The 15,706-nt window shown below is 39.8% G+C and overlaps 1 protein-coding gene and 1 long non-coding RNA gene across 3 annotated transcripts in view; both read left to right on the top strand.

Annotated features, from left to right (window-relative positions):
• The window catches only part of als2b (alsin Rho guanine nucleotide exchange factor ALS2 b), a 21,463-nt gene extending 5,763 nt beyond the window's left edge, over positions 1–15,700 (top strand). For both annotated transcript variants that reach the window (XM_035677699.1, XM_035677698.1), the window contains exons 6-34: positions 661–835; positions 1,111–1,207; positions 1,707–1,784; positions 1,869–2,093; positions 2,687–2,858; positions 2,956–3,145; positions 3,242–3,307; positions 3,428–3,590; positions 4,329–4,460; positions 4,579–4,707; positions 7,222–7,292; positions 8,364–8,430; positions 8,529–8,731; positions 8,820–8,885; positions 8,983–9,081; positions 9,268–9,432; positions 9,548–9,659; positions 10,493–10,570; positions 10,909–11,042; positions 11,152–11,316; positions 11,473–11,590; positions 12,385–12,542; positions 12,658–12,774; positions 12,862–13,038; positions 13,142–13,199; positions 13,517–13,578; positions 14,121–14,270; positions 15,160–15,256; positions 15,442–15,700. In XM_035677699.1, coding sequence (XP_035533592.1) covers positions 661–835; positions 1,111–1,207; positions 1,707–1,784; positions 1,869–2,093; positions 2,687–2,858; positions 2,956–3,145; positions 3,242–3,307; positions 3,428–3,590; positions 4,329–4,460; positions 4,579–4,707; positions 7,222–7,292; positions 8,364–8,430; positions 8,529–8,731; positions 8,820–8,885; positions 8,983–9,081; positions 9,268–9,432; positions 9,548–9,659; positions 10,493–10,570; positions 10,909–11,042; positions 11,152–11,316; positions 11,473–11,590; positions 12,385–12,542; positions 12,658–12,774; positions 12,862–13,038; positions 13,142–13,199; positions 13,517–13,578; positions 14,121–14,270; positions 15,160–15,256; positions 15,442–15,480 — 3,563 coding nt within the window. In that variant the 3' untranslated portion in view covers positions 15,481–15,700. The remainder of the gene's footprint in view (positions 1–660; positions 836–1,110; positions 1,208–1,706; positions 1,785–1,868; positions 2,094–2,686; positions 2,859–2,955; positions 3,146–3,241; positions 3,308–3,427; positions 3,591–4,328; positions 4,461–4,578; positions 4,708–7,221; positions 7,293–8,363; positions 8,431–8,528; positions 8,732–8,819; positions 8,886–8,982; positions 9,082–9,267; positions 9,433–9,547; positions 9,660–10,492; positions 10,571–10,908; positions 11,043–11,151; positions 11,317–11,472; positions 11,591–12,384; positions 12,543–12,657; positions 12,775–12,861; positions 13,039–13,141; positions 13,200–13,516; positions 13,579–14,120; positions 14,271–15,159; positions 15,257–15,441) is intronic.
• Positions 1–15,706, top strand: part of LOC118339896 — a 59,466-nt gene that overhangs the window by 30,779 nt on the left and 12,981 nt on the right. The gene's annotated exons all lie outside the window — the stretch shown is intronic.

The raw sequence follows: 15,706 nt of genomic DNA, 5'->3' as shown, positions 1-15,706 counted from the left end.
TTTGTCTATCTATATATATATATATATATATATATATATATATATATATATAGAGAGAGAGAGAGAGAGATATATATATATATTAATGATAAGTATTACCTGCATTACCATAAAACTCTGTTTGACTGGAGGTTTAGATGATTAACTGGGTGTTTATGATAAGAAGTACGTGGATGATCTTTTCAATGCAACATTGTCATTAAATATAACAAAATTATGTTAAGGCGCAAAAACCGGCTGGTCTCCATTTCCATAAATTAATATGTTCCTCGCTTCTTCTCATTGTTTGTCTGCTGTATTTTTGTTTTTGTTTTGATAATGCAGATTGATTTCTTCTGCTAAACTTTGCACCTAAGATGCATTCAGGTTGAGGTACTTTGGTTCCTAGTTTGTGAAAGGAAAGGCAGTATACTTGCTCATCTGGCAGTAGTTCTTACAAACAAATGTGGGTCAGGCAAAACTACAAATGTAAAGGGCTGGTGGATGCTGTTCAAATCAAAGAAATAAATAGGACCAAAAGAGGACTTTTTGTGAGATGAAAGCAGATTAAGTTTGTTCCCTCATTCATACAGTGGATTAGCTTGAAGCTGGTTAAATATCTTGCACTAGATTTGCAAGTACATTTAGGAATTTTTTTTTTTGTTTTCTGTGCATTCACAGTGTCCCCACGGCTGCTGAGGAAAGCCGGACGTCCGAGGATGCGTGCAGTCGCCCTCACCCCGCTAGGAGGGGCAGTCCCAGAGACCCAGGAGGTGTTTCCCACCCTGCAGACGGAGGTGTGGAGTTGGGGCGACTGTGAGCACGGACAGCTGGGTCATGGAGACAGTCTGGCCAGGTAGGAGGAAGTGTCTCCGTACTGCATCTGACCTTTCTGATAGGATGTCTGATCTGAATTTAAAAAAAAACAGTGGTATGAAAAGAAGGGATGAGAAAGGAAAAAGCATGTGAGAGCATGAGACTAAGAAGGAAAAATCACACATTTTGGCAGATGAGAAACAAAAAGCTTGTTTTATACTTTTGAATACTTTTTTTTTTAATTAACCAGTTACAAACATTACTGCGGGCCACCAAAAGATGTTTATAACAGCAGTGTGATTTGTCTGTTTGCAGATTACAGCCGCAGTGCATCAAGAGTCTGAACAAAAAGGAGGTGGTGCGGGTGGCAGCCGGCGCTCATCATTCCCTCGCTCTGACCGCTCAGTCTCAGGTCAGTCAGTGGCTTCAGTCTCTGTTCTTTTACCTGTTAGCTGGAGGAAGAAGTTGAATGATTTTTGCCTCTACAGGTTTTCTCATCCATGTGTAATAACAAAAACTGACTTCCTCACTGTTACTGTGGAGTTTGAGAACAAAAAAGGTTTTAGTGATCAACAACATTAAAAACCATTGCATCACTCATTGAAGGGGGATAGTCAATACCACCATATTTATTTACAAAATCTTTCTTTTATAACATAGACAAACTTATAACTGCCTTCATTTGAAATTGGAAGCCCCCCAGAATAACAAATAAGATGCTACAGAAACAACAAAAACAGAGCGGTTTAGGCTTGTCCAATCTGGTTACTATTACTGGATATTTTATTTGGAAAGAAAATTAATTTGGGTAACGGCCCTAATGCCTATAACGCCCAACTAATTTTATGATGTCAATGCTCTACACCTGTGTTTGTGTGTGTGTGTGTGTGTGTGTGTGTGTTGCCTCTCAGGTGTTTTCATGGGGAAGTAACAGCTGTGGTCAGCTTGGACACATGGACTCACCCAGCACTGTTCCCCGCCTTGCAAAGGTGAGAAAAGCCCTCCTGTACCAACATAAACTCAGAGACATGGTAATCCTTGAAGTTTTATCACTCCTGTTCCTCTGCTTTCAGATGTCAGAGGGAATCAGGGTGTGGGATGTAAGTGCTGGAGAGAGACACACCCTCCTGCTCGCCGACGGAGACTGCATCCAGCCCATCATTTATTACAGCGGACAGCAGGTGAAAGAGGGGGCGGAAGAGAGCCACGCCAAGGACCTGGGTCAGCAGGAAGAAGAAGAGAAAGAGGAGCAGCAGTCGGGCACCCAGCAGCCTGTACTACTACCCTTCTGCATGAACGTAAGGACAATGTACCTGGTAGATTTTTTACAGGTTCTGAGACAGTAAGGTCTAAAATACAGTATAAGAAATTTGTACAATAAAAATAAAAGTAAACAAAAACTTGAAATGGCTAAACATAAGCAGCTGCACATGATCTATGTGCTATTAAAATAATTCTAAATGATCCAAAATGTCATTTAGGTCAGGAACAGTCTTACTTAAGAATAAGTAAACAAGATACAATTCTAATCAGACATTCAATGCTTGCTTTCAGGCAGTTTTCATTCAGTACATAAAAGGTATTGATGTTCAATAGGCAAAGCAAATGATTCACAATAAATTTGTCTTTTAACATTAGGGATCATTTGATGATGCTTAATTAAGCACTTAAGCTCAATGTCTGAAGTGTGGAGGCTTTTTGAAGTGATTGCTCTGCATCAATCATTCGAGGAGGAGCCTTCAACACCACAAATATAATTGCCTATCTTAAACATACAATATGTCATTTCTGCCTGTAGTATTATTATTGTTATTATTATTATTTAGTATTATAATCCGGTCTATTGTACATATGTGTTTATTTTCATCCCGTTGTTTCCTGTGTGTTCCAGCTGCGTTATGTGAGCAATGTGTTTGCGGGCGGCCAGCGGTGTGTGGCGCTCTCAGACCGGAACGTGATGGGCTTCATCGCCAGCCTTCACGAGCTGGCGTCTGCAGAGAGGAAGTTTTACTGCAAACTATGTAACATCAAGACTCAGATTTTACGCCCCCTGCTGGAGCTGGGTAAGACAGACACATACATAAGGACAAAAACATTTCACAATGTTTAAATCAGCGCCTATTTCTAATTTGTTTCCGTTTGTGTGCCATCCTTCTCTAGATTCTCTGAGTTCAGCCCTCAGCCAGGTAGCCCTTGGGCTCCTGCAGACTCTGGCGGGCCGATTCAGCCTCTTGTGTCACCTAACCGGGCAGCATGCCGCCAGCCTCACTGCCAACCTGCGCCGGGGCCGCGATGTCAAGAGCCTGCTCATCCTAGACTACGCTGACATCTTCCTCGACTCTTACCACGAGTACGTCTTCACCATCACGAACAATAAGGATGAGCCTAGTATTTGAATATTTGTAGGTGTTGAAACAAAACTTTACACACTTGTCTTTTCATCAAGGTACTGCAGCACTGTGGGCAACTTCCAGGTGATGGGAGGTTTCCAGACCCTGACCAAACCCTCACTGTAAGCACACACAAACTTTACGCAAACTATAATAAGGTGCTGTGACCCAATATTACAGTGACTATTCACGAATGTGAAAAAGCAACTGACCAACAATTTTTTTATTTTTTATTTTTTAAGGGATTTCTTTGGGAAGAGTCCTGAGCTGCTTCAGAAGCTGTCAGAGTGCAGCGAGGAGAACCCCACCATGGCTGACCTCCTGGTGGCGCTCTTCTACCTCCCAACTCGCCACCTTCACGAATACGGCCGGCTGCTGCTCAAACTGGCCACCTGCTTTGAAGTGGTAGGTGAAACAAACAAGTCTGTTACAATTATTCGTATTATGGACTGGATTAAAAATGAACACACATCAAAAGCCAAATACAGGTAGATTTTCGCTTTGATAAAAAGTAAATCTTGGAAGGCTGTTTGCCACACTAAACATGAGTGTTTCAGATAAGATGCTGCTTTTTTGCTCTCCTGAAGGGGAAATTTAAGTATCTATACAGTGCAGCAAAATTTTGCGTCTCAAGCATATTAGTAGTAGTAAAAAAGTAGTAAAAAAAAAAAAGCTTGTCTGGTGAGTCAAGAAGTTCAATTTGGATACTTTATTTATTATTGTTGACCAGGGAGAGAAGATGGATAGATGATTTTGGTTTCTCATGTCAATGAAAACTTTTTTTTTTTACAGATTATAAACAAATCTTTTTTTTTACACTTTTGGTGTATTTATCTTGAATGTTTTATTGTTTTAATTTCTTTTGCTGAATCATATTCTCATTCCTCTCTTTGTTTTAATAGAAATATTTGTTTGCTTCCTAAGAATTTACAATTGCATCCTACTTCCTTTCTAGGAAATTATAGGAAAATTGGGTCAAATAAAATAAAGTCATCCAATATTTTTGTAGAAATATGAATTTTAAAGCATTAAAACTTTTTTGAAAGATTTAAATGTTTTCTAAAGGTTATTTCCATTGTTGAAATCTGTTAAAAAATCACAATCCATATTTCATGGTAAATATTATTATGTGTGTGTTGTTAGTGCTCCAGTGACTACCAGAAGCTGCAGGATAGCTGCTCCAAGTTTGAAGCTTTGGCCCTCCTGCTGAAGAGAAAAAGGAAGGACGCCGATTACACCTTCCATTTCTGGAAGAACTTCCCCGGAAAAATGACGGTAAAATTGCTGAGCGTGTGCGTTCCTTTACCATTACCACCAAGCGTATCATATTTAGACCTCGAGGTGTCACATGATGTCACATATTTAGCTGAATGGTGTCATTGTGTATCTTTAGGACTCACTGAGGAAGCCCCACCGCCGGCTCATCTGTGAGAGTAGCAACAAAGCTCTGACCCTGCAGAACGCCGGGAGGTTTTCCGTCAACTGGTTCATCCTTTTCAACGACGCTTTGGTCCATGCACAGGTCAGCTCCACACACACACTTTTTATCGTGTCCTTTCACTTTTATGAAGCTGTGCATATTTCAGACACTGTAACTTGGTGTGTTTCAAGCGTTTGTATGTGCTTGCCTCCGTGCTGTCAGGGCGTGGCGCCTTGTAAAAATCTTGTAAGTATGCGTCTAGAAGCAAATGTCAGCACAGCAACCTGTACTCTCCCCTGACCCACCAACCTGTTTTTCTGTGTGTATGTGTATGAGTGTGTGTGACGGGTTTAGGGCTCTGTGTCATAGGATTCACAGTTAAAATTACGGCAGAGATATAATCTTTAACCTGTAGCGAGCATATAGATAAAATGCAATTACTTCCTTGTTCAGTTTTCTTTCTTAGTTCCTGTTTCTTTTCTTCCTTCATTCTTCCTTCCCATTTGCTTCCTTTCTTTCTTTATTTAAAGTTTTTAATTTCCTTTCTTTCTTTACTCCCTTTGTCTTTACTTTTCTTGCTTCCTTCCTTCCTTCTGTGCTTCCTTGCTTCTTCCCTTCCTTTCTGTACTTCCCTTTTTACACCTTCTTTACTTTGCTTCTTTCTTTTCCTTCTTTTCTTTCTTTACTTCCCTTTTAAATGTTTCCACCTGAATACAATGCTCACATGCAATATACTGTATATGTTCAACAAGTTATCTGTTGCTGTAATTCATTCTTTTTATACTGGCCATGATATTTTCCCCTCCTGTCAAGACTACATTGTAAAAAAAAGGGAGACAGTATTGATCTGTGCAACATTAGTTTAAGTTGCCAATCGTAGATATCTTCCTCATGGTCCTGTAGGTTGTGTATGTTTATTGTTACCAAAGCTCAAAAAGGAAACTCAAGAAGGGAATTTTGTACTGTAAGACCTTAACTGTGGAATATACCCACTTGATTTTGCTAACTTACTGTGCTGAAGCTCTCAGTTGAAGTTTACAAGGAGTTTACAGAACAGGGACTGTGAACATTTAAACTTGTTCTGAAACACTAACGTCATGATTAAAGGAGCATTAAATATGTCCAGTGATACCCAGCCCTATCCCCACCTTTGCCTTCTGCCTGCTGAGGGAGACTGCATGGAAGGATGAACCGACTGTAACCAAGGCTCAATGGATTTTCTCCATTTTAGGTCTAAAGACAGAATGAAGTCTTTGTAGCAACACATAATTAATATTTTGAGGCTATACCTCAAAAATACAGATTCTATTCTTTCAAATTTACCAACAGTGTTTGGTTCACTTATCCTGAGCAGTTTCCTTCCCTCTCCCTATTTGATTTTATGTCCAATCCTCCCTATCTCTTCCAGTCTGCAACAGTTCTATGGTTGTTCTGCACATTTTAGTCCTGCTCCTTGCTGACTGTGTGACGTTCTGTAATTGTTTGAAAGAAAAACAACTTCAGTCTTTGCTATTCACTTTCTATCTTAATTTTACTTAATTTTTACTTCCTTCTTTACTTTTTTCCCATTTTATGTCCTTTCTTTTGACTTTCTTCTTTACTTCCGTTTTTCTTTTTACTTCCCATTTGGTTCCTCCCCTTACTTCCTTCCATCTTTTTAACTTCTTTACTTCCTTTTTACTCCTTTTTTGTGTGAATGAGGAGCAAAGTGTTGGTGAAGAGCATGCATGCTTGATTCTTATCCTCTTTAAAAAACATGTCTTGCATGACTAAATCTGGCATAGCATAGGTAAATCTTCTTTCTGCACTTCCTTTTTAATTGTTTTTACTTCCTTTCTTTCTTTACTTCCCTCTGTACTTCCTTCTTTTCTTCCTTATTTCTCTATATAGTCTCTCTCCTTCCAGACTGTGTGAGGTTATGTCATTGTCAAGAAAAACAACTTCCTTCTATGCTTTCTTTTTACTTCCTTCTTGACTTTTCTTCTTTCTTCACTTCCTTTCTTTCTTTACTTCCACAATTCCTCATTACTTCCATTCTTTCTCTACTTTGTGCTTACTTTCCCTCTGTGCTTCTTGTTTACTTCTTTTTAAGATACCTCCAACCATATATATAGGCCTGAAATGATTGGAAATTGTCTGAAATGTAAACCGTAAACCAACTAAATCAGAGCAGGAGTATGCTGCTTGTAGAGGAGGTGCATGTGTATTGTTTGCCTACTGAATGTGTGAGTCTCTCCAGAGAGCAGTCGGTGTTAGAAATTAGACTTACCATTCGTTTTTCTCTGTCACTGTTTACTTCCTTTTTACTTCATTCTTCCTATCAGTTGTCTGCTTGTATAATTGTTGCAATGTTATCTTTCTTGTTAATTATGAGCTTATAGAGAAGGCTGTAGTTCACCTCTTGTTTGTGGAGCACATCTTATACACAGTAATTGAGCTTGTATCACTGTCTCTGGGTGGTCAGATATGTTAATAAGATTTCCTGTTTCTTTCCCTTTCTAAACACTAATCTTTCCCTTTTTATTCTCTCCTATTTACTCATTTTTCCTTAATTCCCTTTTCAATTTCCCTCTTTCCTTTTACATCCTCCATGCTTGTTCCTCTCATCTCCTCCAGTTCTCCACCCATCACGTTTTCCCATTGGCCACGCTTTGGGTGGAACCGATCCCAGAGGAGAACAATGGCCTGTAAGTCACATTTTTACAGGTTTTCTGTGGAATAATACTGAAAGATAACTTTTCAAACAGTTCAGTCTTCAATGAAAATGACTATAAGATTACCCTAGCCCCTATTTTATATATTTTGTGCCTATTTTTGTACCTAGATATACCTAGGCTACGGTCAGGGCACACACGGTCCATTTTTGCTTTTGGTTGAGGCTGCAACTTTGTTGTCAAAGTTCACAAGTTGTACTTCACGTGAAGAAAAGAGACGAATTTGTGCATCTGTCACTGTGCCCTTGTTATACATTTATTTTGTATATTGCATACAAGATAGATATCCCCTGTATAATGTGTATAGCTGAATGCCATTTCCTTAATATATAATTTTGTGGTGTTTAGTAATTTAAATAGTTCTTAATCTGTTTCCTACCTGTGTCCTAACATGTGAATGTCACTGTCTCAGTCTTATTCTGCATTTACATGGATTCAGGCAGACAGTAGATGGCAAAGTGGGTATTGTTTTAGTAGTTCTTTTGTTTTGTTTTGCTTTTTTTTAGCTCCCTCACACAAGGAGAAAACATGGCCAATCTGGACAATGAGTAACTAATCATTTTGCTGCAACAACACTCAGAATTATATGATTAGAGCAAGAAAAGCTGCCATAAGGAGTTAATTGTGACATAAATCCAAAAACAATACAACATCATCACAGCAACATATCGTTTTGCCGTCCGTCCGTTTCATTGGACTGTTGGTTTGTTTTTCCTGTGCTGCCTAGAAGGTGTCTGTTGTTTCTCTGCCTGAAACCATATTAATGCAGAATGTTATTATTGTTCAGTACTGTATAGCCTATATTATTTGTTGTATATTATTGTTATATATTCCTTACTTCCTTGTTTACTTGTCATTTTTAGATTTTTTATTTTACTTCATTTTACTTCCTGCTTTTACTTTTCTTCCTTCTTTATTTCCTTTTTTAGCTTCTTTCTAATTTTCTTTCTGTCTTTACTTTCTGTACTTTCTTTCTTTCTTCTTTCTTTCTTTTTTTTGTGAGCCAATGTCTGGTGTAAATAGTGTTTATGTGTATCTGTGCAGATATGGGTTAAAGGTGATCACACCAGAAGAGACGTTCACCCTGCTGGCCTCCTCTCCCATGGAGAAGGTAGGTCTTTCAATGCTGCTTAAAACTGCGTTTACATTTGTTGCAACTCAAATAAACTGGACCTGGCTGTGTTATCATGTGCATTTCTTGGTTCGTAGGCCAAGTGGCTTCGCTCCATCAACCAGGCGGTTGACCAGGCCCTGAGTGGGGCAGGGCAAGACACTGCGTCAGTCAGCTCGGGGTCGGGGCAAAAGTTGGAGCCCCCCATCTCCAGGACAGCGTCCTACACTTTTTATAAGGACGGACGGCTGAAAGAGGCAACGTATGAAGGACGCTGGCTCGCCGGGAAGCCCAACGGCAGGTTGGATTCACACTCTCTGCCTTTCAATAGAATATTTAAAATATTGATCTTGATAAGTAATAATCTTTGGGATTAATTATGTTTTCAGGGGAGTGTTAAAATGGCCTGATGGGAGAATATACACAGGGACGTTCAAGAACGGACTGGAAGATGGGTGAGTGCTGGCCATCACATACGTCACTCTTTCATAAATCAGGTGATTTTTACCTGCTGTTTCTTCATCATTCTCATGTATTTATGTGTTTGTTTAGCTTTGGTGAGTTTGTCGCTCCCATTAAGACACTCAACAAGAACGACCACTATCAAGGTCACTGGAAAGATGGCAAGATGCACGGCCTGGGGACATACAGGTGAGTGTGTATGAAAATAATTGAGTTTAGGAACTTTATTGTCCATGTTGTGGGACAGGACAATGATGAGGATAACCAGCAGGAACACAGCATCAACAAAGAGTATAAAATACAAAAATCCAGTAAAAATAAAGTAAAGGTTTGTAAGAATAGAATAACTTTCCTCCCTTTCCTCCCTGTCTGCAGGTATGCTAGTGGAGAAGTTTACGATGGATCCTTCCAGGACAGCATGCGACACGGCCACGGCATTCTGCGCAGTGGCAAGCTCAATACCTCCTCCCCCAGTGTCTTTATTGGCCAGTGGCTGCAGGACAAAAAGACCGGCTATGGCGTCTTCGATGATATCACAAAGTACGCTCTGTTAGACATGTTTGTTTTGTGCAAGTTGCAACAACGATCTAATGAGATTGGACCTAGTAATGTTTTTCTTAATACAGACTAATCTAACTGTCTGTTTTCTGTCCAGGGGTGAGAAGTACATGGGTATGTGGCAGGACCACCTGCGGCAGGGCACCGGGGTCGTCGTCACTCAGTTTGGCCTGTACTATGAAGGAGCCTTCAAAGACAATAAGATGATGGTGAGCACTTCTGTATATGATTTTGCTCACATTTTGTGTGTGTGTTGTTATAACCAATAGAGTTTAGGAATGTTAAGACATATTGTGAGACAGTTAAATGTACAATATGTAATTTTCTCTCACATAAAAATGATAACAAAAGTTGGTCTTCACCATCATTGCTGTCAGTGCAGTCAGGGAGCCGAATTATCTACAGAGGTCTCCTCCTCTCCAAAACAAACCCATCCGGTGATTAAAAACGCTGAATAAAGCAGTTCCACAAAAAAATCTGGGTGTTTCAAGGCTGTTGGACAGACAAAGGACGTCCCAGAGGGGCTGCGAGCCGAGCAGCTGCTAACGTTAACTCAGCTTGATTCTCTGATAACTTAAGATCCAGACATCCGATAACTAAAATCCTTCATCCGGTTCAAACATAGAGTTAAAAACCACCAAGATCTAAACAGTGGATGGTAAAAATCTGGATAAAAAGTCAATTCATGACACTGACTCATGCACAAAGGGGATATGATGCCATTGACAGGCGATCAGTGAAACATAGCGAAAAATGACAGATTTCTTTGAGTTTGAACATTGTTGAAAACATTTGTAAGTATACAACTCAACTACATAAAGAACATAGTTCTAGTGTTTATAGACATTTTAATGCATAAATGTTTCATATTATATCTTTAAAATCCCAATATATGTACTTTTTGTGTATATTATATTATTATATATACACAAAAAGTATTGTGTATACAGCTAGAAAAGCTTCAGATAAACAAGCTGGGGAAGAAATGGGAGAAATTAGGAGAAATTAAGGAACTGAAGGGAGGTATTTTCTATTTTATTAGGGCACTGGGATCCTCCTGTCAGAGGACGACACCACCTACGAGGGGGAATTCTCTGACGACTGGACCCTCAATGGAAAGGTGAATAATGAACATTCAGAGTTTTTATATTTAAGACTGCTATATGTTCTCCTGTCTGCCCAAATAAGTTTTGATATCTTTAAACACTGTATCAGTATTTTAAATGTATTTTATATTTTGTTTGATATTATTAAATTTTTAGTATTTGCATTTCTTGTGTCAAATGTTTTAGTCTTCACAATTGTACTGTTATTATTAGCTTGTCGATTAGCTTAAATTGATTAATTTAAAATTACAGATGCAACAATAATAATAAGAATATAACAATAAACTATATTGCTAAATGTAAGTAGAACGTGCATCAGTGTAGTTTAATTTACTGATTGGCTTTCCCTCAGGGCGTGCTTACCATGGCTAACGGTGACTACCTGGAGGGCTCCTTCAGTGGCGAATGGGGCTCTGGCCTCAAGGTGGCAGGGTCCTACTTCAAACCACACCTGTTCGACACTGACAAGGACAAGACCCGCCCTGTGTAAGCTCACAGAGTGTCTGAAATGTACAGGGAAACAAACCATAATTTACACTTTTTATTATGCTTCCATTACCTTTACACTTTATGTACTTTGTGTGTGATGTGGCAGGAAGCTGGGGCGTATGTGTGTGTGTGCGGAGGATAAGTGGCGGGCAGTGTTTGAGGAGTGTTGGAGTCAGCTGGGCTGCGAGGTGCCGGGCCAAGGTGATAACTGGAAGGCCTGGGAGAACATCGCCGTGGCCCTCACCACCAGCCGACGCCACATCCAGGACAGGTACATGTCTTTGAATTTTTCTGTTCACGAGTGAAAGTAGCCAAGTTACCAAATTATGGCTGACTTTAAAGGTCACTAACACTTGTAAGTGTTTTAACCCATTACTATTGAGATTTTCAATTTCTAATGTTTTAATGCATTTTGTGTGTGTCCCAGTCCGGAGATGTTGTCTCGAAGTCACAGCAGAACCTTGGAGAGTCTGGAGGTTATCCCGCAGCACGTTGGGCTGATCACCATGGAGAGGTATCACACCATCCGCCTCTACCTCCTCAAGGTAAACCCACCAAACACACTTTCAAAAACACATTTCACTAAGGTCAGCATAAACTCAAAGTTAGAATCCTTAAGATTTCAGTCCATTTGCGGTTACAGAAATGCAAGAAAAGAGCCGCTGGTGTATCTTGTTTACAGTACCGACAAACAAGCTGCCGTTGTTGAAATGAATTCATTACATAATAATTGCAGTTGTTGTAGCGATCTGATTTTGAGATTAGTGTTCCACACACACGCAACTAAGACACCACTCTAAACACACTTTTAATGTGAAGCAGCAGCTGCAGCAGTAGAAAATGTTTGGTGTGCAGCAACTCTGATACAGAGTTATGAGAGTCAACAATAAACATTAAGGCTGTTATCAATGAGAGAAAATTATAAACAGTAGAGCAGGATTACATACATTTATTGTTTCCATCATCCCTTTTGTGAGAATGGTGAAATCCACCACTGACAATGAAAACTAATGTATAGAGAAAAAAGTACAGAATACAGTAAGTAAGTACAGAGTTTGATTTTAACAAAATTTTAAGGGTTTTCACCCTGAAATATCTCTGGGAGGTTGAATGTACAGTTCTTCCAAAATCACAAATATTTTCCCTAAAGACCAATAGGATGATTGAATATTAGCATTTTATGTTCGTATTGGACTGAAAGCAGTGAGTTTAGGTCCATTCTGTGGTGATTGGTTGGTTTTTAAGATCACCTATTATGTGTAAACAGTGATATTGTATGATCAACATTTTCTTCAACAGTGGAAAAAAATATTTCCCCAATATTCTCTACTTCCTCCAGGCGTGTGACACCCCCCTCCACCCGCTGGGCCGGCTTGTTGAAACCCTCGTGGCTGTCTACCGCATGACCTACGTGGGCGTTGGAGCAAATCGTCGGCTGCTGCCTCAGGCGGTCAACGAGATCAAGTCTTACCTCAACCGCATCTTCCAAATTGTCAGGTAGTTCACATACAGGACAGTAACCATCTGCCCATGGCTTCATTGATGATGAATGTACAAAATGGATATAGATGGAGGGATTGATGCAGACTTTCTGTTGTTCATTTGTATGTAGGTTTCTATTTCCAGACCTGCCAGAAGAGGGTGGTCTAATTCCAGAGCCGACCACCAGCCTCCAGGACAAGAAGGAGCCAGGCTCAACCGATGCCCCGCTAGAGTCACCTAAACCTGGGTAAAGACCGTGCACTGTCCCCTTGAAGCTTTGGTGCTCCTCAGTGGTCAGTTGGATCACATTACCTTCTCCTGTGTGTCTCCTCAGCCGTGTGGTGAGCAGCTCGGCTCTGCTGCTTCCCGTCCTGCTGCCTCGTCTCTACCCGCCACTCTTTACCCTCTATGCTCTGGACAAGGAGAGAGAGGACGACGTCTACTGGGAGTGTGTCCTCCGCCTCAACAAGCAGCCTGACTTGGCACTGCTCGCCTTCCTGGGTGTTCAGCAGTATGTCACACACACAGGCCAATAATAAAAAAAAAAGATTCTTGCTTTATTTCATGTTTTGCAATAAAACAGTTACTCCCTCTGTTTTTCTTTCCCCCTACAGAAAGTTTTGGCCTGTTTCCATTTCCAACTCCATGCCTGCACTTGGGGAGAAGCAACCGGTATGGTTTAGTTTGAGAATTTGAGCAACAGATCCCTAAGTTTGGAAGCTTTCTAGATGTCATAAGTCTGCACAGCAGTTTATAATACTGCAAGATTTCACATTTTAAGTGATTAAGTTGTCCAACTATTTAATCTGTTGTCACATTGGTTGTGAGGTAGATGCCGGATCCCTCAGTATCCCCGGCTAACTCAACACAGCCTAATGTATCTTGTTCACTGAACCAAAAATAGAATAAATGAGACTTTCATTTATTCTATTTGATGATGAGTAGAAAGATGTAAACATTGTTTATTCTGGCCTGTGCGTCTCCTCCAGGTCCTCTCCAGCACCAAAGATGCCTGCTTTGCCTCTGCAGTGGAAACCCTACAACAGATCAGGTGCAGTTCTGTTAAACATCTGAAATAAGCGGCAATACATTTGATTGTTAAAACAAACTACAGTTTGAGCCAAAAATGTAACTGCAATAACAGAGGAGTAAACCCTTTGTTTGCACACAAAGTTCAGCGTGTGCCAGTGTTAATTTTGGCAGCTAATTTAGATTTATACTATATTCTTTGTGTATAACAGTAATTATATTATAGAGCAATTTTAAAATCCATGTTACAATGTGCTTCACAAAAGATAAGTCATAAGATCATCAGGTTTTAAAAGAAAATTTCAACGAGATAAAACAATACAAATATTTAAGGAAGTAAAAGACAGTAACAAGGTGGCAGTTTATGGGTTGGATTGGTTTGGATAATTGATGAAATTAACACTGAGGTGCAGCTTTATTTTCATAGTTCGATTAATGCATTTGTAACTCCTTTTGTGCTGCACACACATAAACTGTATAAATAAGAAAGAAAATAAGTGAAAATAAAATAGAAATTAGGTAATACATTCTGATCCTAAATAATGTTTCCTTGTTTGTTTGCAGCACAACTTTCACCCCATCAGACAAGTTGCAGGTGATCCAACTCACCTTTGAGGAGATCACGCAGGAGGTTCAGTCGCTCCTCAAGCAGGACTTCTTGTGGTCGATGGACGACCTTTTCCCTGTCTTCCTCTACGTGGTGCTGCGTGCACGGTCAGCCCCAAACCAAACACAATCAAACACTCATACGCACATTTACACACATGTTATGATGATGAGGTGACAGAGAGCTTATTCTCTTATTGTAGATCAAGAGTGAATGTTGATAGAAATGAAAGTTGTTTTGGAGCACAAAGTGTGAGCTCGGAGGTAACACCTGCTTTAACCAAACAATTAAAAAGAACTCAACAAACTTTGTATTAAATGCTTTAAGTAGACAATTAATCAATTAGTCCATTGAAGGAAATTATTTGGCAATTATTGTCAATTTTAAAACAAAAATGCCAAACTTGATGCTTTTCTTTCTTGTACATATGCATTATTTATGTATGTATACATACATAACATAAACATAAAGTCTGACCAACAGCCTAATACGAAAAGATATTCATCTTTTCATATTAGGCTGTTGGTCAGATTTGAAGACATCCTTCATTTTGTAGAAATAATTAATAATCAGTTAATTGAAGTAAAATAAATAATAAAAATAATTGTTAATGCCCTAAAATTAATATAATTTGTTTTAGTTTTTTTTAGCAATGGAAATAAGGACAAATCTGGAAAAGTACAGAAATAAAGATTATTGCTCATTTCTGAAATGAATTGACAAAAAAAACATTTGTATATCCTTTTTAGGGGTGTAACGATTCACCAAATCCACGGTTCAGTTCAGACCTCGATTTTTGAGCCACGGTTCGGTTCATACCGCGGTTTTCCCCGTTTCCCCATTTTGCAGAGAAACAGAGAGAGAGATGTTATCTGATATTACATTAAGCGGATACGGCAGAAATCTTACATTACGGAGCGTCAGTGAAAAAACAAGTGGTACAAAATCCCAAAAGCACAACAGACTTTACAGCTGTTTTTTGTTTTGTTTCCTCAGAATTAGGAACTTGGGGTCAGAGGTCAGCCTCATCGAAGACCTGATGGACCCCTGCGTTCAGCACGGAGAGCATGGCATCATGTTCACCACACTTAAGGTAACACACACACGCATGACAATGCTTCATTTAACAGTGTACACTACAACTAACTAAAGTCATAAAATCAGAATGAATGAATTTCAAACCACACGAATCTGAGTTGAAGGTGGATGTTAATCTCACAAAACCGCACATATTACTGTAACGCGTGTTTTTTATTTGTGTTTCTTCTCTACCTGCAGGCTTGTTACTATCAAATCCAGCATGAGAAGATCACTTAAGGTGAGCGTGGCGTTACTTCCTCAGTGATCTGCGTGCTGCCACCCCACCTACCATCACAGCCAATCACGGGGGCCAGGGTCATCGAAGCTTCAGGGTGATGTGTGCAGCAGCCAATGGGAAGCAGAGGATCATATCAACAGGTTGCTGACAGCTTCATCTGCTGCTGTTATGCAGACAAGGCCACCTCCCCCTCTCTGTCTGACACCCACACACACTTTGGCCTTT

The sequence above is a fragment of the Morone saxatilis genome, unplaced genomic scaffold (assembly GCF_004916995.1).
Source record: "Morone saxatilis isolate NCDOM2014 unplaced genomic scaffold, NCSU_SB_2.0 Contig6, whole genome shotgun sequence".
In the NCBI taxonomy this organism is placed as follows: Eukaryota; Metazoa; Chordata; class Actinopteri; family Moronidae; genus Morone; species Morone saxatilis.
The sequence above is the reverse complement of the archived record's forward strand: the minus strand, read 5'-3'. Positions and strand labels throughout refer to the sequence as shown.